The 14,669-nt window shown below is 65.5% G+C and overlaps 1 protein-coding gene across 1 annotated transcript in view; it reads left to right on the forward strand.

Annotated features, from left to right (window-relative positions):
- The window catches only part of BAHCC1 (BAH domain and coiled-coil containing 1), a 76,555-nt gene extending 64,797 nt beyond the window's left edge, over positions 1-11,758 (forward strand). Inside the window, exons 16-28 of the mRNA XM_077833773.1 lie at positions 353-635; positions 1,848-2,006; positions 2,492-2,817; positions 3,032-3,139; positions 4,448-4,580; positions 5,134-5,248; positions 5,720-5,795; positions 6,231-6,339; positions 6,872-6,994; positions 7,230-7,403; positions 7,899-9,034; positions 9,568-9,804; positions 10,494-11,758. Coding sequence (XP_077689899.1) covers positions 353-635; positions 1,848-2,006; positions 2,492-2,817; positions 3,032-3,139; positions 4,448-4,580; positions 5,134-5,248; positions 5,720-5,795; positions 6,231-6,339; positions 6,872-6,994; positions 7,230-7,403; positions 7,899-9,034; positions 9,568-9,804; positions 10,494-10,700 — 3,186 coding nt within the window. The 3' untranslated portion in view covers positions 10,701-11,758. The remainder of the gene's footprint in view (positions 1-352; positions 636-1,847; positions 2,007-2,491; positions 2,818-3,031; positions 3,140-4,447; positions 4,581-5,133; positions 5,249-5,719; positions 5,796-6,230; positions 6,340-6,871; positions 6,995-7,229; positions 7,404-7,898; positions 9,035-9,567; positions 9,805-10,493) is intronic.
- Positions 11,759-14,669: the final 2,911 nt, after the last annotated feature.

A 14,669-nucleotide genomic window follows, 5' to 3' on the forward strand; every position in this document is an offset into this window, starting at 1 on the left:
GGACATGGGGGGCCAAACTGGTGCCAGCCCAGAGCCTGGCCCAGCCACACCACCTGCCCCAGAGAGGAGCCTCCAGCTGGATGCTGGGGGAGGGCGCTGGGCACGGTGCTCAGGGTCTCTGGGGGGCCTTGGTTGCTCCACACATGGGGCCCTGCCTGGGGGGCCCCATTTCCAGCCAGCCCCAGCCGGGAGGAGCAGGGATGAGCACCGCTGGGAAGACCAGCTCCTCTTCTGGCTCGGGGGACGGGGGAAGTCATTGGTGAGGGGCCGGACGGCAGGGCAGAGTGTGTCGGGTGGGCCCGCAGGGGTGGCTGGTGGCTGCTCAGGGCTGTGCTGTCTCCGGCCCACGCAGGACAAGGTGCGGTGCAAGAAAAGCAGCTCCCAGAGCAAACTCGCTGCCAAGGCGGCTCACAAGGTCTCCCAGCTGAAGCAGAAAGTGAAGAGCAAAGGGCTCCCAGCGGGCATCAGCCCCTTCCGCAGGAAAGAGCCCAGCCCCGGCAGCAGGATCCAGAAGAAACTCTCCAGGGCCAAGAGCACCAAAGCCGCGGCCTCCACCAAGTACCCGCAGCAGGACCTGGGCAGCCGGGAGACTGCTCACTTCAAAGCCACGCCCAGCGCGGGGGCAGCTGGCGCAGGTACGGGAGTGGGGCAGGGCACAGGCCAAGGGTGCGGGGCCACGGCACAGTTGGGTCCCCTTGGCACCCAGCCCTAGGGTTGCCCCCCCTTCATACTGCTGCAGGGAGGCCCTTGCTGCTCCGGGCAGGCCCTGGGCACAAGTCTCAGCTCCATGGGTGAGGGAAGGGGCATCCCTCCCTGGGCACAGGGCAGCTGGCAGGGCAGGGCTGCTGTGGCAGCGAGATGTTCCTGGCTGCTGCTGCTCTGCCATGCTCACCGTGGGCTCCCTGGGGTGCTGGCTCTGAGAGAGGGGCAGGGGGCTCCCCAGTGCTGGGGGCCATGCACAGAGGTGAGCGCTATATCTGCAGCTATTGGGGGAAGGGAGGGGAGGGGAGGGGAGGCCAACGGATGGAGGAATCTCTGTGGGATGAGGAATTTAAAAATAGCTCTGTCTGCCTGGCCCGGGGCTGGTTCCTGAGGGCGAGCCCGCAGCTGCCAGGCAGGGTTATCGGGCAGCCAGGCCCTGACACACAAGACTGGGAAAAACCCTCGGCTTCCTCTCCCCAAAAGCCATTTGGTCCGGCAGAACAAAGAGAGGGGCCCGCCTGGGCAGGATGCAGGAAGGAGGAAGCTGGAGCAGGAAGCTCTCGCTGCGAAGGAGCAGGAGGTGCCATCCCCGGGGAGCGTCCTCCCCAGGTGAAGGGGCAGAGAAGTGGGAAGGGCAGATAAGATGAGGAAATCCAAGGCTCTGTGTGCCGGCCCTGGTTGTGTCTGGCTGCAGCAAACCTCTCCCGGGTGCCCAGCCCTGCCCAGCATGGCTCTGCTCTGCTCCTGACAGGAGGGATCCTACTTCCCGACTGGCCACTGCGTTGGGGCCACCCAACCCTTCTGGGGGTATCCCTAGGCAAGCCCCAGGATGGCTTCCAGAGACTCCCCCAGCCACTCTCGGGCTGGCCTGTGGCTGCAGGCCAGGTGCTGCCGGCAGGAGCTGAGCGAATTCGGCTGAAATTCCCCGGGCATCAGGTCGCACCCCATGTCCTGCCATGTGGGACTTGCTGAGTCCCCTGCGGCTGCCCAGTGGGTCCCTCCCTGATCCCAGGGCCGGGCAGGGCAGTGTGGGGAGACGGGGCTGGGTGGGGACGGCCCCCCATGCCCCCTCCGTCTGGTGCTCAGCCTCATGCCCGCCATTGCAGTCTCTTCTTCACCTCTCCCGGCCTGGCTTCCCCCTGCAGACGCAGACTACGAGAGCGAGGACGGTGCCGCCCTGTCGCCCGACGAGACCCTGCCTCCCTCGGTGCCCCCCGCCGTGGTCGGGCCCTCCCCATCCTCGGTGGTGAAGATGGAGGCCAATCAGAAGGCGAAGAAGAAAAAGGAAAGGCAGGGGTTGCTAGGTAACGGGAAAGGCAGGCCGGGGGTACCGGGGATTGGCAGGTGCCAGGCGCAGGGAGCACAGGGCAGGGGGCCCCTGGCACAGACCCTCCTGAGCGGGGGGCAGGCCATGGAGGCTGAGCTGCCTTTGCCCAGAGCAGGGGCAGCACGTTGGAGGGGCTCATGCTGGCACCGTCCATGCTGTACCCAGCACCTGCCCCGTCTGCCTACCTCAGGAGGCAGCGAGCGAAGCCAGATGCTTTGCTCGGCAGCTGCCCTGATGGAAACGTGTGGCCGGCTGGCCATGGTTCAGAGTCAGTGCAGGGAGAGCACTGGGTCGGGGGGTACTGTGCAAAAGGAGTCGCTGCTTCCCCTGCGGGTGCCCAAGGATGCTGGCCCACATGCCAGCACTGGGCCCCTGCTCCATGGTGGGCTCGGGACAGGCACAGGCTGGCAGTCATCAGGACCCCTGGCCTAAGCAGCCTGTCTCTCCCCTCTCTCCCTGCAGGGCCTTGTCGAATCTCCAGCCCAGAGGGCGAAGTCAAGATCAAGCGGCGCCCGGGGAAGCCTGGCGTGGGGAAGCTGGAGAAAGTGCCCGCCAGGAGGAAGACAGGGGGCTGCGAGGGGGCTGCTAAGAAGAAACTGAAGGGGAAGCCCAAGGAGAGCCTGCGGCAGCTGGTGAAATCCAGCGCAGGCAGCCTGGCAGCCGGCAACAGCCCCTTCCCCGGCACCAACTCCAGACAGTTCACACCCAGGGAGGATGGGGCCAAGATTTCCAGCGAGCGCTTGAAGAAAGCCACCCGCAAGACCAAGGTGCTGCAGTCGGCCCTGCGGGTGAGTGCTGGGGGCTCCTGTGGGTGAATGCAGGGGGCAGGAGGGCTCTTGTGGATGAGTGCTGGGGGCTCACAGGTGGGGGGCGTGTTGCTTGGTGCAGGGCAGTGGGCTGTGGTTGGGGGTCTCTGGGCCACAGCCATGCGCTGCCAGGGCCGGACGCGGGCAGGAGCTGGCTGTGCGCTAACCCCCACCCCCCTCCGCCCCTCCCCGGCAGCGGAAGAACGGGGCGCTGGCCCTGGCCCTCTCTCCCAGGAATGCCAAGACCATCCTCAGCAAAGGCAAGAAGCTGGGCAAGGTGAAGAGCAAGGTGGCCACCAAACAGGTAAGGAAGCAAGGCAAGGTGCCCCCCACTGCAGCAACCCCTCCCCCACCTCTGCCAGCCCTGCTCCCCACCCCCGCTGCAGCAACCCCTTCCCCACTTCCGCCAGCTCTGCCCCCACTCCCGCTGCAGCAACCCCTCCCCCACCTCCATGAGCCCTGCCCCCACCCCTGCTACAGCAATCCCTCCGCCACCTCTGCCAGCTCTGCTCCCACCCCCGCTGCAGCAACCCCTCCCCCACCTCCCACAGCCCTGCCCACACCCCTGCTGCAGCAACCCCTCCCCCACTTCCGCCAGCTCTGCCCCCACCCCCGCTGCAGCAACCCCTTCCCCACCTCCCACAGCCCTGCCCACACCCCCGCTGCAGCAACCCCTCCCCCACCTCCATGAGCCCTGCCCCCACCCCTGCTACAGCAATCCCTCCGCCACCTCTGCCAGCTCTGCCCCCACCCCCACTGCAGCAACCCCTCCCCCACCTCCAACAGCCCTGCCCACACCCCCGCTGCAGCAACCCCTCCTCCACCTCTGCCAGCCCTGCTCCCCACCCCCGCTGCAGCAACCCCTTCCCCACCTCCGACAGCCCTGCCCACACCCCCGCTGCAGCAACCCCTTCCCCACTTCCGCCAGCTCTGCCCCCACCCCCGCTGCAGCAACCCCTTCCCCACCTCCGACAGCTCTGCCCCCACCCCTGCTACAGCAACCCCTCCACCACCTCTGCCAGCCCTGCCCCCACCCCCACTGCAGCAACCCCTCCCCCACCCCTGGCAGCAGCCCCCATGGCCCCTAGTCTGTGGCATAGGAGCCAAGCCCTGAACCACATCCTGCCCAACCTGCCACGGTTGGGAAGAGACGCTGAGGCCAGCTACCTGCAGCCCCCTGACTAGTCACCAGCCACCCAGCCGTCCAGAGATAAGGGGCTGGTCAGGGGCCTGTGGGCAGAGAGCCATCTGGAGAGACCGAGCTGGCCTCAGGGCAGCGGGGGCTGGAGTCCTGTCCAGGGCTGTCTTTGGACCTTAAGGGGGGACTGGGGTTTGGGAGGAGCAGTAGGGAGAAGCCCCTTAGGGCCATCCCTCCCTCCAGACGCTCCCAGGCTTCCCCCAGGCCCCCGAGACGTTTGCTTCCTCAGGCTGGCCTGGCTGCAGGCAGAGCTGAGCTCCCTGCTGGTGCTGTCGGGAGAGACCCAGGTTCAAGGCCTGGCTGAGCCACCGATGCACTCAGTGGCCTGGCTGGGGGCTGGGTGAGGGGCTCCCTGGCGGCCCCCAGACCACAATGGGGGGGTTGCTCATGTTCCCCGGCACTCTGTCCCCACAGTGCAAGGGGCGGGCGGTCAGCAAGCTGCTGGAGAGCTTCACCGTGGAAGACGACTTCGAGTTTGACGACAACAGCAGCTTCTCAGAAGAGGAGGAGAGCCCTCGGCTGGGGGCTGAGCAAGGCGCAGCCCACGGTGAGCTCAGCCACCCAGGCAGAGCCCAGGGCTGCCAGGCCACTGGGGGATGAGGGAAGATCGCGCCATTCTCCAGCAAATGCAGCCTGGGGTGTGGGATGAATGGACACAGCTCAGGGGGGTCCAGGGCAGAGGAGTCAATGCTAAGGCACCTGACTCAGGACTCCTGGGTCCTCGCCTGGGTTTGTGTGTGATTGCCCTGCTCTGTGCCTCGGTTTCAACCATGGGGCTCTCAAGTGTGGGGCAGTGGGGCTCAATCCAGTTACGTCTTGCAGCACTCTGGGATCCCTGGAGCGAGGTGGGGCCACAGAGTGGCGGGCCAGGATCCCGGGGGGCACAGTGCACCCCACGGCTTGTTTCAGCACTCTGTAACAAGAGCCAGCATCCCGTGGGCAGCCCCCAGAAGCTAATGAGCATGCTCCGGATCCCTAAGCCACGGGAGGGGCCGTGAAGCGTGAGAGTGACGGTGGTGTGGCTTGCCTTGCGGGCACGGTGTGGGCAGGGGGGCAGGCACTGGCTGCCTGGGGGACTCATGCCCCATCTTCTCCCCCAGCGCACTCCTGTACTATCCGCAAGGAGGACCTGCGGGATGGCCTGCACGTGCTCATCCCCAAGGAGGACAGTCTGCTGTATGCCGGCAGCGTCAAGACCCTGCAGCCTCCGGACATGTAAGGGCCACGCTGGCATGGGGGAAAGACGCGGGGGGGAGACCTGCAAGGAAGGAGATGGACGGATGGACAGACAACCCCTGCACGGGTGGGGCTGCTGTGATGCCCCTGGCCCGCCAGGGTGGGTTCCCGTCTAGTCCCTTTGGATTTTCCCTGCCGTTCTCCCTCGGAGAGGCCACTGAAAGCGATGGTTCTCTGGGAACGCTCTTGGGATACGAAATGAGTCCTGTCCCTGCCCAGCCCCCCACACCCTGGTCCTGTCTCTTGCGCGGCTGCTGTGGCAGGCCCTTGGATTACCAGGCTGGCCCTGTGACCCCAGACTCTCGTCCAGCATAGCCACTCACTGGGCTCCAGGCCTCTCGGGCCGGATGTCCCACCTTCCCCATTCTGGGTGAGCTCCGAAAGCAGAGGCGAGCCCCTTCCTCCCGCCGCGCTGGCCTGACCCCTTTGTTCGCTCAATCCCCCCTGCAGCTACAGCGTTGTCATCGAGGGGGAGAGAGGAAACCGCCAGCGGATCTACTCCCTGGAGCAGCTCCTGCAGGAAGCCGTGAGTGCTCTGCTCAGCCTGGGTAAACACAGAGCTTGGCCCGGAGTCCCGGGGTGGGAAACAACCTGCCTCAGACAATCGGAAGGTCCCGGCCATCTGTGCAGGGCAGCCTTCAAAGCGCGGGCAGGAAGGGAGGGCTGACGAGCAGCCGGGACAGCGGGGGGGCAAACAAGGGCAGGCGCGCACCATGCGCTGGGGCCAGCGGGGGACGGGAGCCAGGCCGGGACAGCAGCAGAGCACCCCGGGCAGCGGCTGGAGCACACCAGGACTAGCTGCCCCAGAACCCCACTGGTTCTTTGCCCCGTGTGCACTTCCCAGGCAGAGCTCTCCCCAGGTGGTGCGACAGACACCCCCCCACACACACCCTTTGCAGGGGAAGGAGGCCCCAGCCCTGCTGAGGAGCCCCCAGTGACTCGCGCTCTTGTCTCCTTCCAGGTGCTGGACGTCAGACCCCAGTCCAGCCACCACCTCCCACCAGGCGCCAGGGTGTGCGCGTACTGGAGCCAGAAATCCCGCTGCCTCTACCCGGGGAACGTTGTGCGAGGTGAGGCGCCCGCAGGGTGCAGGCCAGGGCCCAGGCGTGGGGGTAGGAGCCATTTGGGCCGTGGGGCAGGGCGAGCACTCCTGGGCTGGGGCTAAGAAATGCAGAGCTACGGCTGGTGGGTGCTCAGGTGCCAGGCAGGGGTCTCCGGACAGGGGCAGCGAGAGGAGAGGTCAGCACGGCTAGCATCTCCCTGGCACACAGCTGGGAGCTCAGCTCTGCCGGGGACATGGCCCTGCGGACATGCCGGGGCTAGACAGAGGGAGCGCAGAGCGAGTGCCGGGCGGGGGGAGCTGGAGATGGGCCTGGCTGGAGGAGGACACTTGTGCGGCATGCGGATGCGACTGTGGCCCAGAGATGCCCATGCCATCAGCGCGTCCCTCCCCCGTCTGCTGCTTCTGGTGCAGCCTCACCTGCTCAGGGCCTTGTCCTCAGCGGGGCACCAGGCTGCTCTGGCAGTGGGGTGGCCCCCCCCACTCACCCAGCGCTGGGGCTCCCCCTCCCCTCTGCCCGCACTGACAGCATGTCCCCCCAGGTCCCTCCAGCGATGAGGAGGAGGAGGACCTGGACTCGGTGGTGGTGGAGTTTGACGACGGGGACACGGGCCACATCTCGGTGTCCAACATCCGCCTGCTGCCACCGGACTACCAGATCCAGTGTGAGCCGCTCAGTTGGGCCCCGAAGGGGGGCGGGGGGCCGTGCCCTGCCTGGGGTTTGGGGGAAGCCCCGCAGAGAGGCACAAGTTGGGTATGCAGGGCCAGAGTACTGGCCTCACACTGCCAGGGGGCTGGGCAGGGACTCAGCCAGGTCTCCCTGCCCCTGGGGCCTGGGCTGGCCCATCTGGCTGTGGGCACGAGTCTCCTCCCCAGCCCTGACGCTCGTTGTGGTTACAGGCACAGAGCCCTCCCCCGCCCTGCTGGTATCCAGCACATGCCGGCGGACAAAGCGGTCTTCCAGCGATGCCCCCCCGCCCAGCGAGGCGGTCCCCAGCCTGTGTGTGGACGGGCGTGAGAGCGCCGAGCCAGCCAAGAACTCCAGCAAGAAGGCCGCTGGCAAAGAGAAAGCTGGTAGGTAGAGCTGGGGGCTGGGAATTAGCCTCCCAATGGGCCAAGGGTCCCTCGCCTGCTCTGCTAAAGCCAGCCAGCAGAGCTACGCTCTTCCCTGGAGGGAAACTCCATAGGGGCTTGGGACTGGCCTAGCAGGGAGCTGCGGGTCGGGAGTGAGGGGCACCAGCAGAGCTGGGGTGGTGGAGCCCAGGGCTGGGTAGCCGGGGGCTGCAAGTCAGACTGGGCTGGCAGAGCTGCACCTTGGGGGCCACATGCACCCTGCTGGCATCCTGCTCCTCTCCAGCCAGCGCATTCGTCCCCGACTTGAGAGCTGAATTGGCACAGCCATGCCTGGGGACCCGCGTGTGCGGGGCTCGGTGCCGGGGGTGGCACAGTTGGGAGGCTCTGGCTGTGGATCAGGAGCCTGGCAGAGCCCGGAGCTGTTCCCAGCCACAGCAGTGCCTTGGCACCCAGGGCCAGCCATCGCCCTGACCTGGCTGTTTCCCTCCCTGGCAGGTAAAGCTGATGTGCTGGCCATGGGTGCCAAGGCGCTGCCGCCGGCTGATCACTTCCTGGGCCGGCGTGGCAGCCCCCTGCTGAGCTGGTCGGCGGTGGCCCAGACCAAGCGGAAGGCGGCCAGCAAGAACCCAGCCGTGCTGCAGAACCTCTTCCAGCTCAATGGCAGCAGCAAGAAACTGCGGGCCAAAGAGGCGCTTTTCCCCGTGCACAGCGTGGCCACCCCCATCTTCGGCAATGGCTTCGGTGCCGACTCCTTCAGCAGAATCGCCAGCTCGTACGCCTCCTTCGGTGCTGGCGCCGGCCTGGTTCTGCCCAGTGCCCAGAAGCTCTTGCGGGCCAAGAAGGTGGAGAGGCTGGAGGCGGAGGTGGGCAAGGGGGGCAGGAGGAAGTCGGGCAGCGAGTACCTGGTCAAGCTGGACCATGAGGGTGTGACGTCCCCCAAGAACAAGAACTGCAAGGCCCTGCTGATGAGCGAGAAGGACTTTGGGCCCAAGCTGGAGCGGCCCCTGCCCAGCCATGGCTACGCCCACCCAGCTTTGGTGGGCAAGGACAAAAAGGGGCGGGCCCCCATACAGCAGCTGCCCATGGGGCTGGCTCTGCGCAAGTACTCGGGCCAGGCCGACTACGCCCTGAACTGTGACAGCGACTGCCACAGCTCCTACTCCGACATGGACGAGGACGAGGAGGCCGGCGGGCTGGGCGCCAACGTGCCCTCGCGCTTCATCACGCGCCTCTCGGTCTCCTCCTCCTCCTCCGGCTCTTCCACCTCCTCCTCCTCCGGCTCCATTTCCACCTCCAGCCTGTGCTCCTCCGACAACGAGGACTCCTCCTACAGCTCCGACGACGAGGACTCCACCCTGCTGCTGCAGACCTGCCTCACCCACCCCGTGCCCACCCTGCTGGCACAGCCCCAGGCCCTGCACTCCAAGAGCAGCACCCCGCAGAGGTGCTTCATCGCCAAGGCCGCCGCCGCCAGCGCCAAGGCCAAGCTGAAGCGCAAGGAGGCCCTGAGCTTCTCCAAAGCCAAAGAGTTCTCCCGGAGGCAGCGGCTGCCGTCGGTGGAAAATCGGCCAAAGATCTCCGCTTTCCTGCCGGCACGGCAGCTCTGGAAGTGGTCGGGGAACCCCACGCAGGTAGGTACATCTGGCCCCACCCCTGGGTACATCTGGCCACGCCCCTGGCTGTATCTGCCTCCGCCTCCCAGTACATCTGGTCCCGCCCCTGGAAACATCTGGCCCCGCCCCTGGTATGTCTGACCCCACCCCCAGGGAAGCCTCAAGGACAGGGCAGGTAGAGGCCTCCCATGTGATTGTCCCTGGCTTGTTAGCGTGGGCACTGCCTGTAGGTGGGACGAGGGGCAGGGCGCGCCCTTAACGGGGATGCCTTGGGTCGGGGAGCTGCTGGAACAGGCCAGCACCTCCACAAGCAGACCCCTGCCAGGGAGACACAGTCACTGCCTGAGGGGGCACGGGCTTGGCAGAACTGCCCCACCCCTGCCAGGGGCACCCCATCCCCACCGCTAGCCTTGGGCCTGCCTGTCCTGCTGGGAGCCCATGGACTCGCTACCAGCCCCCCCGCCATCTCACCAGGGCAGCCGTGCCCGGGATGCCAGTGTGGGGCGGGAGGGTCGCGAGCTGGGGCCTGACTGCATCTCCACCCACCGCAGAGAAGGGGCATGAAAGGCAAGGCCCGGAAGCTGTTCTACAAGGCCATCGTGCGGGGCAAGGAGACGCTGCGCATCGGCGACTGTGCCGTGTTCCTCTCGGCCGGCCGGCCCAACCTGCCCTACATCGGGCGCATCGAGAGCATGTGGGAGTCGTGGGGCAGCAACATGGTGGTGAAGGTGAAGTGGTTCTACCACCCCGAGGAGACCAAGCTGGGCAAGCGGCAGAGCGACGGCAAGGTGAGGGGGTGGGCGGCTGGGCATGGACCCTGGATGGGGCGGGTGGCCGGGCACGGATCCTGGACGTGGGCAGCGGTGCTAAGCAGATGGGTGCGGGACAGGGGCAGCTGGGTGGATGGGGGCGCTGGGCAGCCAGGCATGGGATGGGGCGGCTGGGCATGGGACAGGGGTTGCCAGGCAGATGGGCACAGGATTGGGGCGCTAGGCAGACAGGCATGGGATGGGGGTTGTTGGGCAGACAGAGATGAGACAGAGATTACTAGCTAGATGGGCACAGGATTTGGATACTGGGCAGATGGGCAGGGGATGGGACATGGGGCAGACAGGCACAGGACGGGGTGGCTGGGCATGGGATTGGGGTAGCTGGGTGGACAGACATGGGACGGGGGTTGCAAGGCAGATGGGCACAGGATGGTGTGCTGGGCTGCCAGGCATGGGAGGGGGCACTGGGCAGACGGACACAAAATGGGGGTTGCTGGGCGGACCGGCACAGGACGGGGCACTGGGCGGATGGGCGCAGGGCGGCCCCTTTCCCGAGAACCCGAGGGCTGTACTCAGAACAGGATGCCACGGAGCTCCCAGCATGGCGGACAGGGCCCAGTGTCTGTGTTGGGCCGGGCCAGCAGACCATCCAGTGGCTGAAGCCCCTGGGGCCTGCAGGGGACCCTCATCCTGCCCTCTGCCCACAGAACGCACTGTACCAGTCGTGCCACGAGGACGAGAACGACGTGCAAACCATCTCGCACAAGTGCCAGGTGGTGGGGCGGGAGCACTATGAGCAGCTGACCAGGAGCAAGAAGTACCAGGACCGCCAGGACCTCTATTATCTAGCGGGGACTTACGACCCCACCACGGGCCGGCTGGTGACTGCCGACGGCGTCCCCATTCTGTGCTGACCCCGTCAGGGGCAAACCAACCACCCCCCGGCCACTCACCGGCAAACACGCAGGGGAAAGGAGCCGGGAACTGGGGCCAGGAGTGGCCGGGCATCCTGGGGCCTTTTGCCTCCCTCTCTGGGTGGGCTGGCCAACGGAAGGGCTGCGCTGACATCGCGGAAGCTCTCCCAGCAGCACCACCTCTGCCCGTTGGAGCCAGGCCCGGTAATTATGCAAACCCCCGCCCCCCAGCGGCACGACCCCGGCAGCTCCCGCGGAGCAGCGACCCGGATCCCGGCCGCAGGGCAGAGCCAGCCTGGCTCACCAGAGACCTGCACACAGAGCTCTCCTTCCCGTTGGCAGGCACGGAGAGATTTGAATTCAAGCCATACTGTCCCTAGTACCTCGGACTGTTTGCCAGCAGGTAAAGCAGAAATCAGGTGTATTATTCTATTTATTTCTCGTGTAAATATTGTATTTCTTCCGGGAAGTTTTATGGAAACAGAGAAACCGACAGACAAACGGGGGGCGGGGGAGGGTTGCAATGCACTGTTTGCCCCCAGCCTGGCTGAGGCCGAGGACAGCTGGGGTTTTCTGTACATAGGGAGGGAGCAGGGAGGGCCCCGACGCGCTCACCCCGCGGATGGGACGGCGCCCGCCTGGCCGGACTGTGTAATATAGACCCCCTGGGGCACGCTCCCTCGGTCCTTCGGTGTATTATTCTTATTCTTATTCTGATGCTAGTGCCCCCGGCGCTCTGTCGGGGGGCACGTGCCCTGTGACGGGGGAACAGAGAGAGTATATATATTATTATAAACTTGGGCAGTGAGGCCAGGCCATGCTCGGCAGGGAGCGCACAGCCCGAGCTAGCTTCCCTCGGGAACCAAACCCGCCCGCCACGCACACGCATGCAGCCCCCACACGCACAGACCTGCCGCTCCTGCATGCACCCGCGCCCCACCCAAGCAGGAGACAGAGCCGGGCTAGGCGTCTCCCTGGGGCTCCCAGCCGCGCCGGGACCCCGGTTAAAGGACGTGGGTGGATGTGTGCAGACGGTGGGGGGGGGCATTCGCATGTGGACGTGGGCACGCGGCGGGGTGGGCACGCGGCGGGGTGGGCATGCGGCGGGGTGCGCGGGTGCTGAAAGGACAAAGCGCAGGGGTGCCTGACAGCACCGCACCCCCTCTCAGTTGAGGCCGGGCAGCCCCAAACCTCTTTTCTGAATCCCATTAATCCATTAAACCAAACTAACCCAGACCCTCTCAGGATAAGACATAGGGGCCTGGCTGGAGCCAGCGCTGCCCATGGGCCGTGGCTGCCCCAATGCCCTGGTCTGGGGCCCAGCTGGGGCCGAGATGTCTCTTTCCCCTTTGAGTACCCTCAGGCTTGCAGCTCTGGCAGTGGGGCTCAGCAACCCCCCAGCCACCCCCCAGCCGGGCTGCTCACGCAGGGCAATTGGGGCTTTTCCGAAAGCAGACCCCAGTGAGAAGGTGCCCAGGCAGGTGAGGCTGAGTCAGCCGGGAGCGGGTATGGCACCCTGCTTAGATCCCATTGCCCTGGCATGCCGAGTTAGCCAGAGGGGCAGTGGGTGGCTTCCTGCAGTCAAACCAAAGCACCACCCCCCTGCTCACCCACCCCCACGGGGGCTACGCTGGGAACCGGCTGGGACACTCAGGAGCAGGCCCCTGCCGTGGCCGGCCCCTGCGCCTGCTCTGTGGGGGTGATGTGCAGACATCTGAGCTCTCCCACCCAGGGGCTGCCAGAATGTCTCCGACTCCCCCCATGACAGCCCTGCCCTGCAGGGAGGTGGCACCCACTGGGCACACTACTGGGCTCCGTGTGGCCCATGCCAGCTCGGGGTAGCATGGCCCCACTGAGCAGGTTGGGCACCCCCAACCAAGGACCAGACATCCCCAAGCCCCCGTGCTGCCCCAGGGCCTGGCAGTCGTCCCAACTCCCAGGGCCGCAGCAGGGGCTGATGTAATGTGTTCTGAGGTGCCCCCTCAGCCCCCACTCTCCCAATACTTTGCTGTCTGTGGTTTCTGCCCACTCCAGTCGGGGACCCGCGCCCTCACTGGGGCAGGGGGACGCTGGCTCGTCCCAGCCCCCCCTAAAGCTCCAGATAGAAGAGAAAGGAGCCTCCCCTCCCCCCGGTGGTCTCAGAGTAACCCAGATTCCTGCTGAGCGTGCAAGACTCCCCCCGGACCCTCCCCCTCGAGTGGCCGTGCCCCCCTCCCCGTGGCCACGCTATGCTGTAAATGTGTAAAGGGCCGTTCTGCGCCGAGGGGAGGGTTTTTTTCAATGTAAACACTAAAAAACTACAACAAAAAAAGGGGGAAACACCCCAGTTTTCTGAACAGCAGACGATGTAAAGGCCTTTTAGTATGGAACTTTTCTATCGATAACTTGGCTTATGAATAAATATATGAAACCTTGCTGGGCGCCAGGTGTTCATGCCTTGTGGGATGGAGTGAGGAACCAGCCCCACAGGGGCAGACAAGCACGGGGCACCGGGGCAGGGCTCTAACGTATGTACGGGGGGTGCCAAGCCCTGGGGGTGGGCTGCGAGGGGAACGGATCGGGAGTGCCCTGCGCGGGTGGGGGGGCATTAGAGGGAGGATCAGAGGTGCCCTGCATTTGGGGGATGTTGGGGTGAGGATCAGAGGGGAGGATTTGGGGGTGCCGTGCACTGGGGGGGGAGGATTTGGGGGTGCCGTGCACTGGGGGGGCATGCCAAGGGGCATCAGTAACATGGGCGGGGTTACGGTGACAGCCAAGGGCCAAGTGTTGCACTGGGGAAAGCTGGATGCCAGGACCCATCTCCATGTGACCTCGCTTTGCCTTAGCACTACTCAGAGCAGGCCGACAGGACACCTAGCTTCTAGTTCCCAGTTCTGCCACTGACGCCCTCTGCAGCTGCAGACAAGTCCCTTGGGAGGTGGGGAGGGTGGCTCCGTGCCTCAGTTTCCCCTTCTGCCTGAGGAGTCTCAGTGGCCTCCCCAGAGGAGAGACTGGGACTCACACAGGGGCGTGCTTTGAGATCCTTGGCAGATCAGGAAGGCTGAGCACTGTCTGGGTTCAGGCCTTGGTTGGCCTGGTGCAGCCCACCCCCTTCTCCAGCAGTGTGGGGTCAGGGTCACCCCATGGCCTGATTGCGGGCCAGGCCCCCTCCCAGCCGAGCCACTTGCAGCATGGGGGCTGTAAATCCCAGCACGGCCCCCCGCAGCTGCTGGCTAATGACTTAGTTTTATATCTTAATTCAAAATTTTATTGCCCTCTTCCCAAGCGCAGAGACAGAGAGGTGTAATTAGCAGCCAATGCAATTACCGCCAGCCCCCTGCCCGCCGGGCCCGGCTCCAGCACCATGCTCAGGAAGGGAGCTGGACCTGCTGCTGGCACAGGGCGGTCCGGATGCCCAGGGCAAGCGGGGTCTTGCTGGCCCTAGTCCTCCTGCAGCCATGGCAAACACATCTGCTCCCCCAGCTCGACAGACAGACACAGGGATGGGATAAATTGATACACGGGCTGGTGCAGTGAAATTAATGGGTGCACTGATGACAGGGAACGGCGGGGACTGGTGAAATGTTAGGGTGTTCTCAGTTCCAACCCGCATTCTCCAGACAGGGAAACTGAGGCATGTAGCTGGGACCTGACTTCCCACGGTCACACTGTGGGTCAGTAGCAGACCAGTTACAGCCCCCAGGAGCCCGACTGCCAGTGCCACGCTCAACCCCCCAGGCCCCAGCACGACCATAGAATACCATTCGCCAGGGCAGCAAGCAGCACCCAGCTCCTCTCTGGCTGTCCTCTCCCGGCCCCCTCCCATGCCAGGGATGCTACCCCATTGCCAGGCCTCTGCAGGGACGCTGCATGGGGCTTTGGGGCTGGTGTGGCCAGAGCACAGCCCTGGGACCCAGACAGGGCAGATCTAACCCCAGCAGTGAGACACCAGGATGGGGGCAACTGTGGCTCCCCACGAGCATCGACGGG

The sequence above is a fragment of the Eretmochelys imbricata genome, chromosome 14 (genome assembly GCF_965152235.1).
Source record: "Eretmochelys imbricata isolate rEreImb1 chromosome 14, rEreImb1.hap1, whole genome shotgun sequence".
Taxonomy (NCBI): Eukaryota; Metazoa; Chordata; order Testudines; family Cheloniidae; genus Eretmochelys; species Eretmochelys imbricata.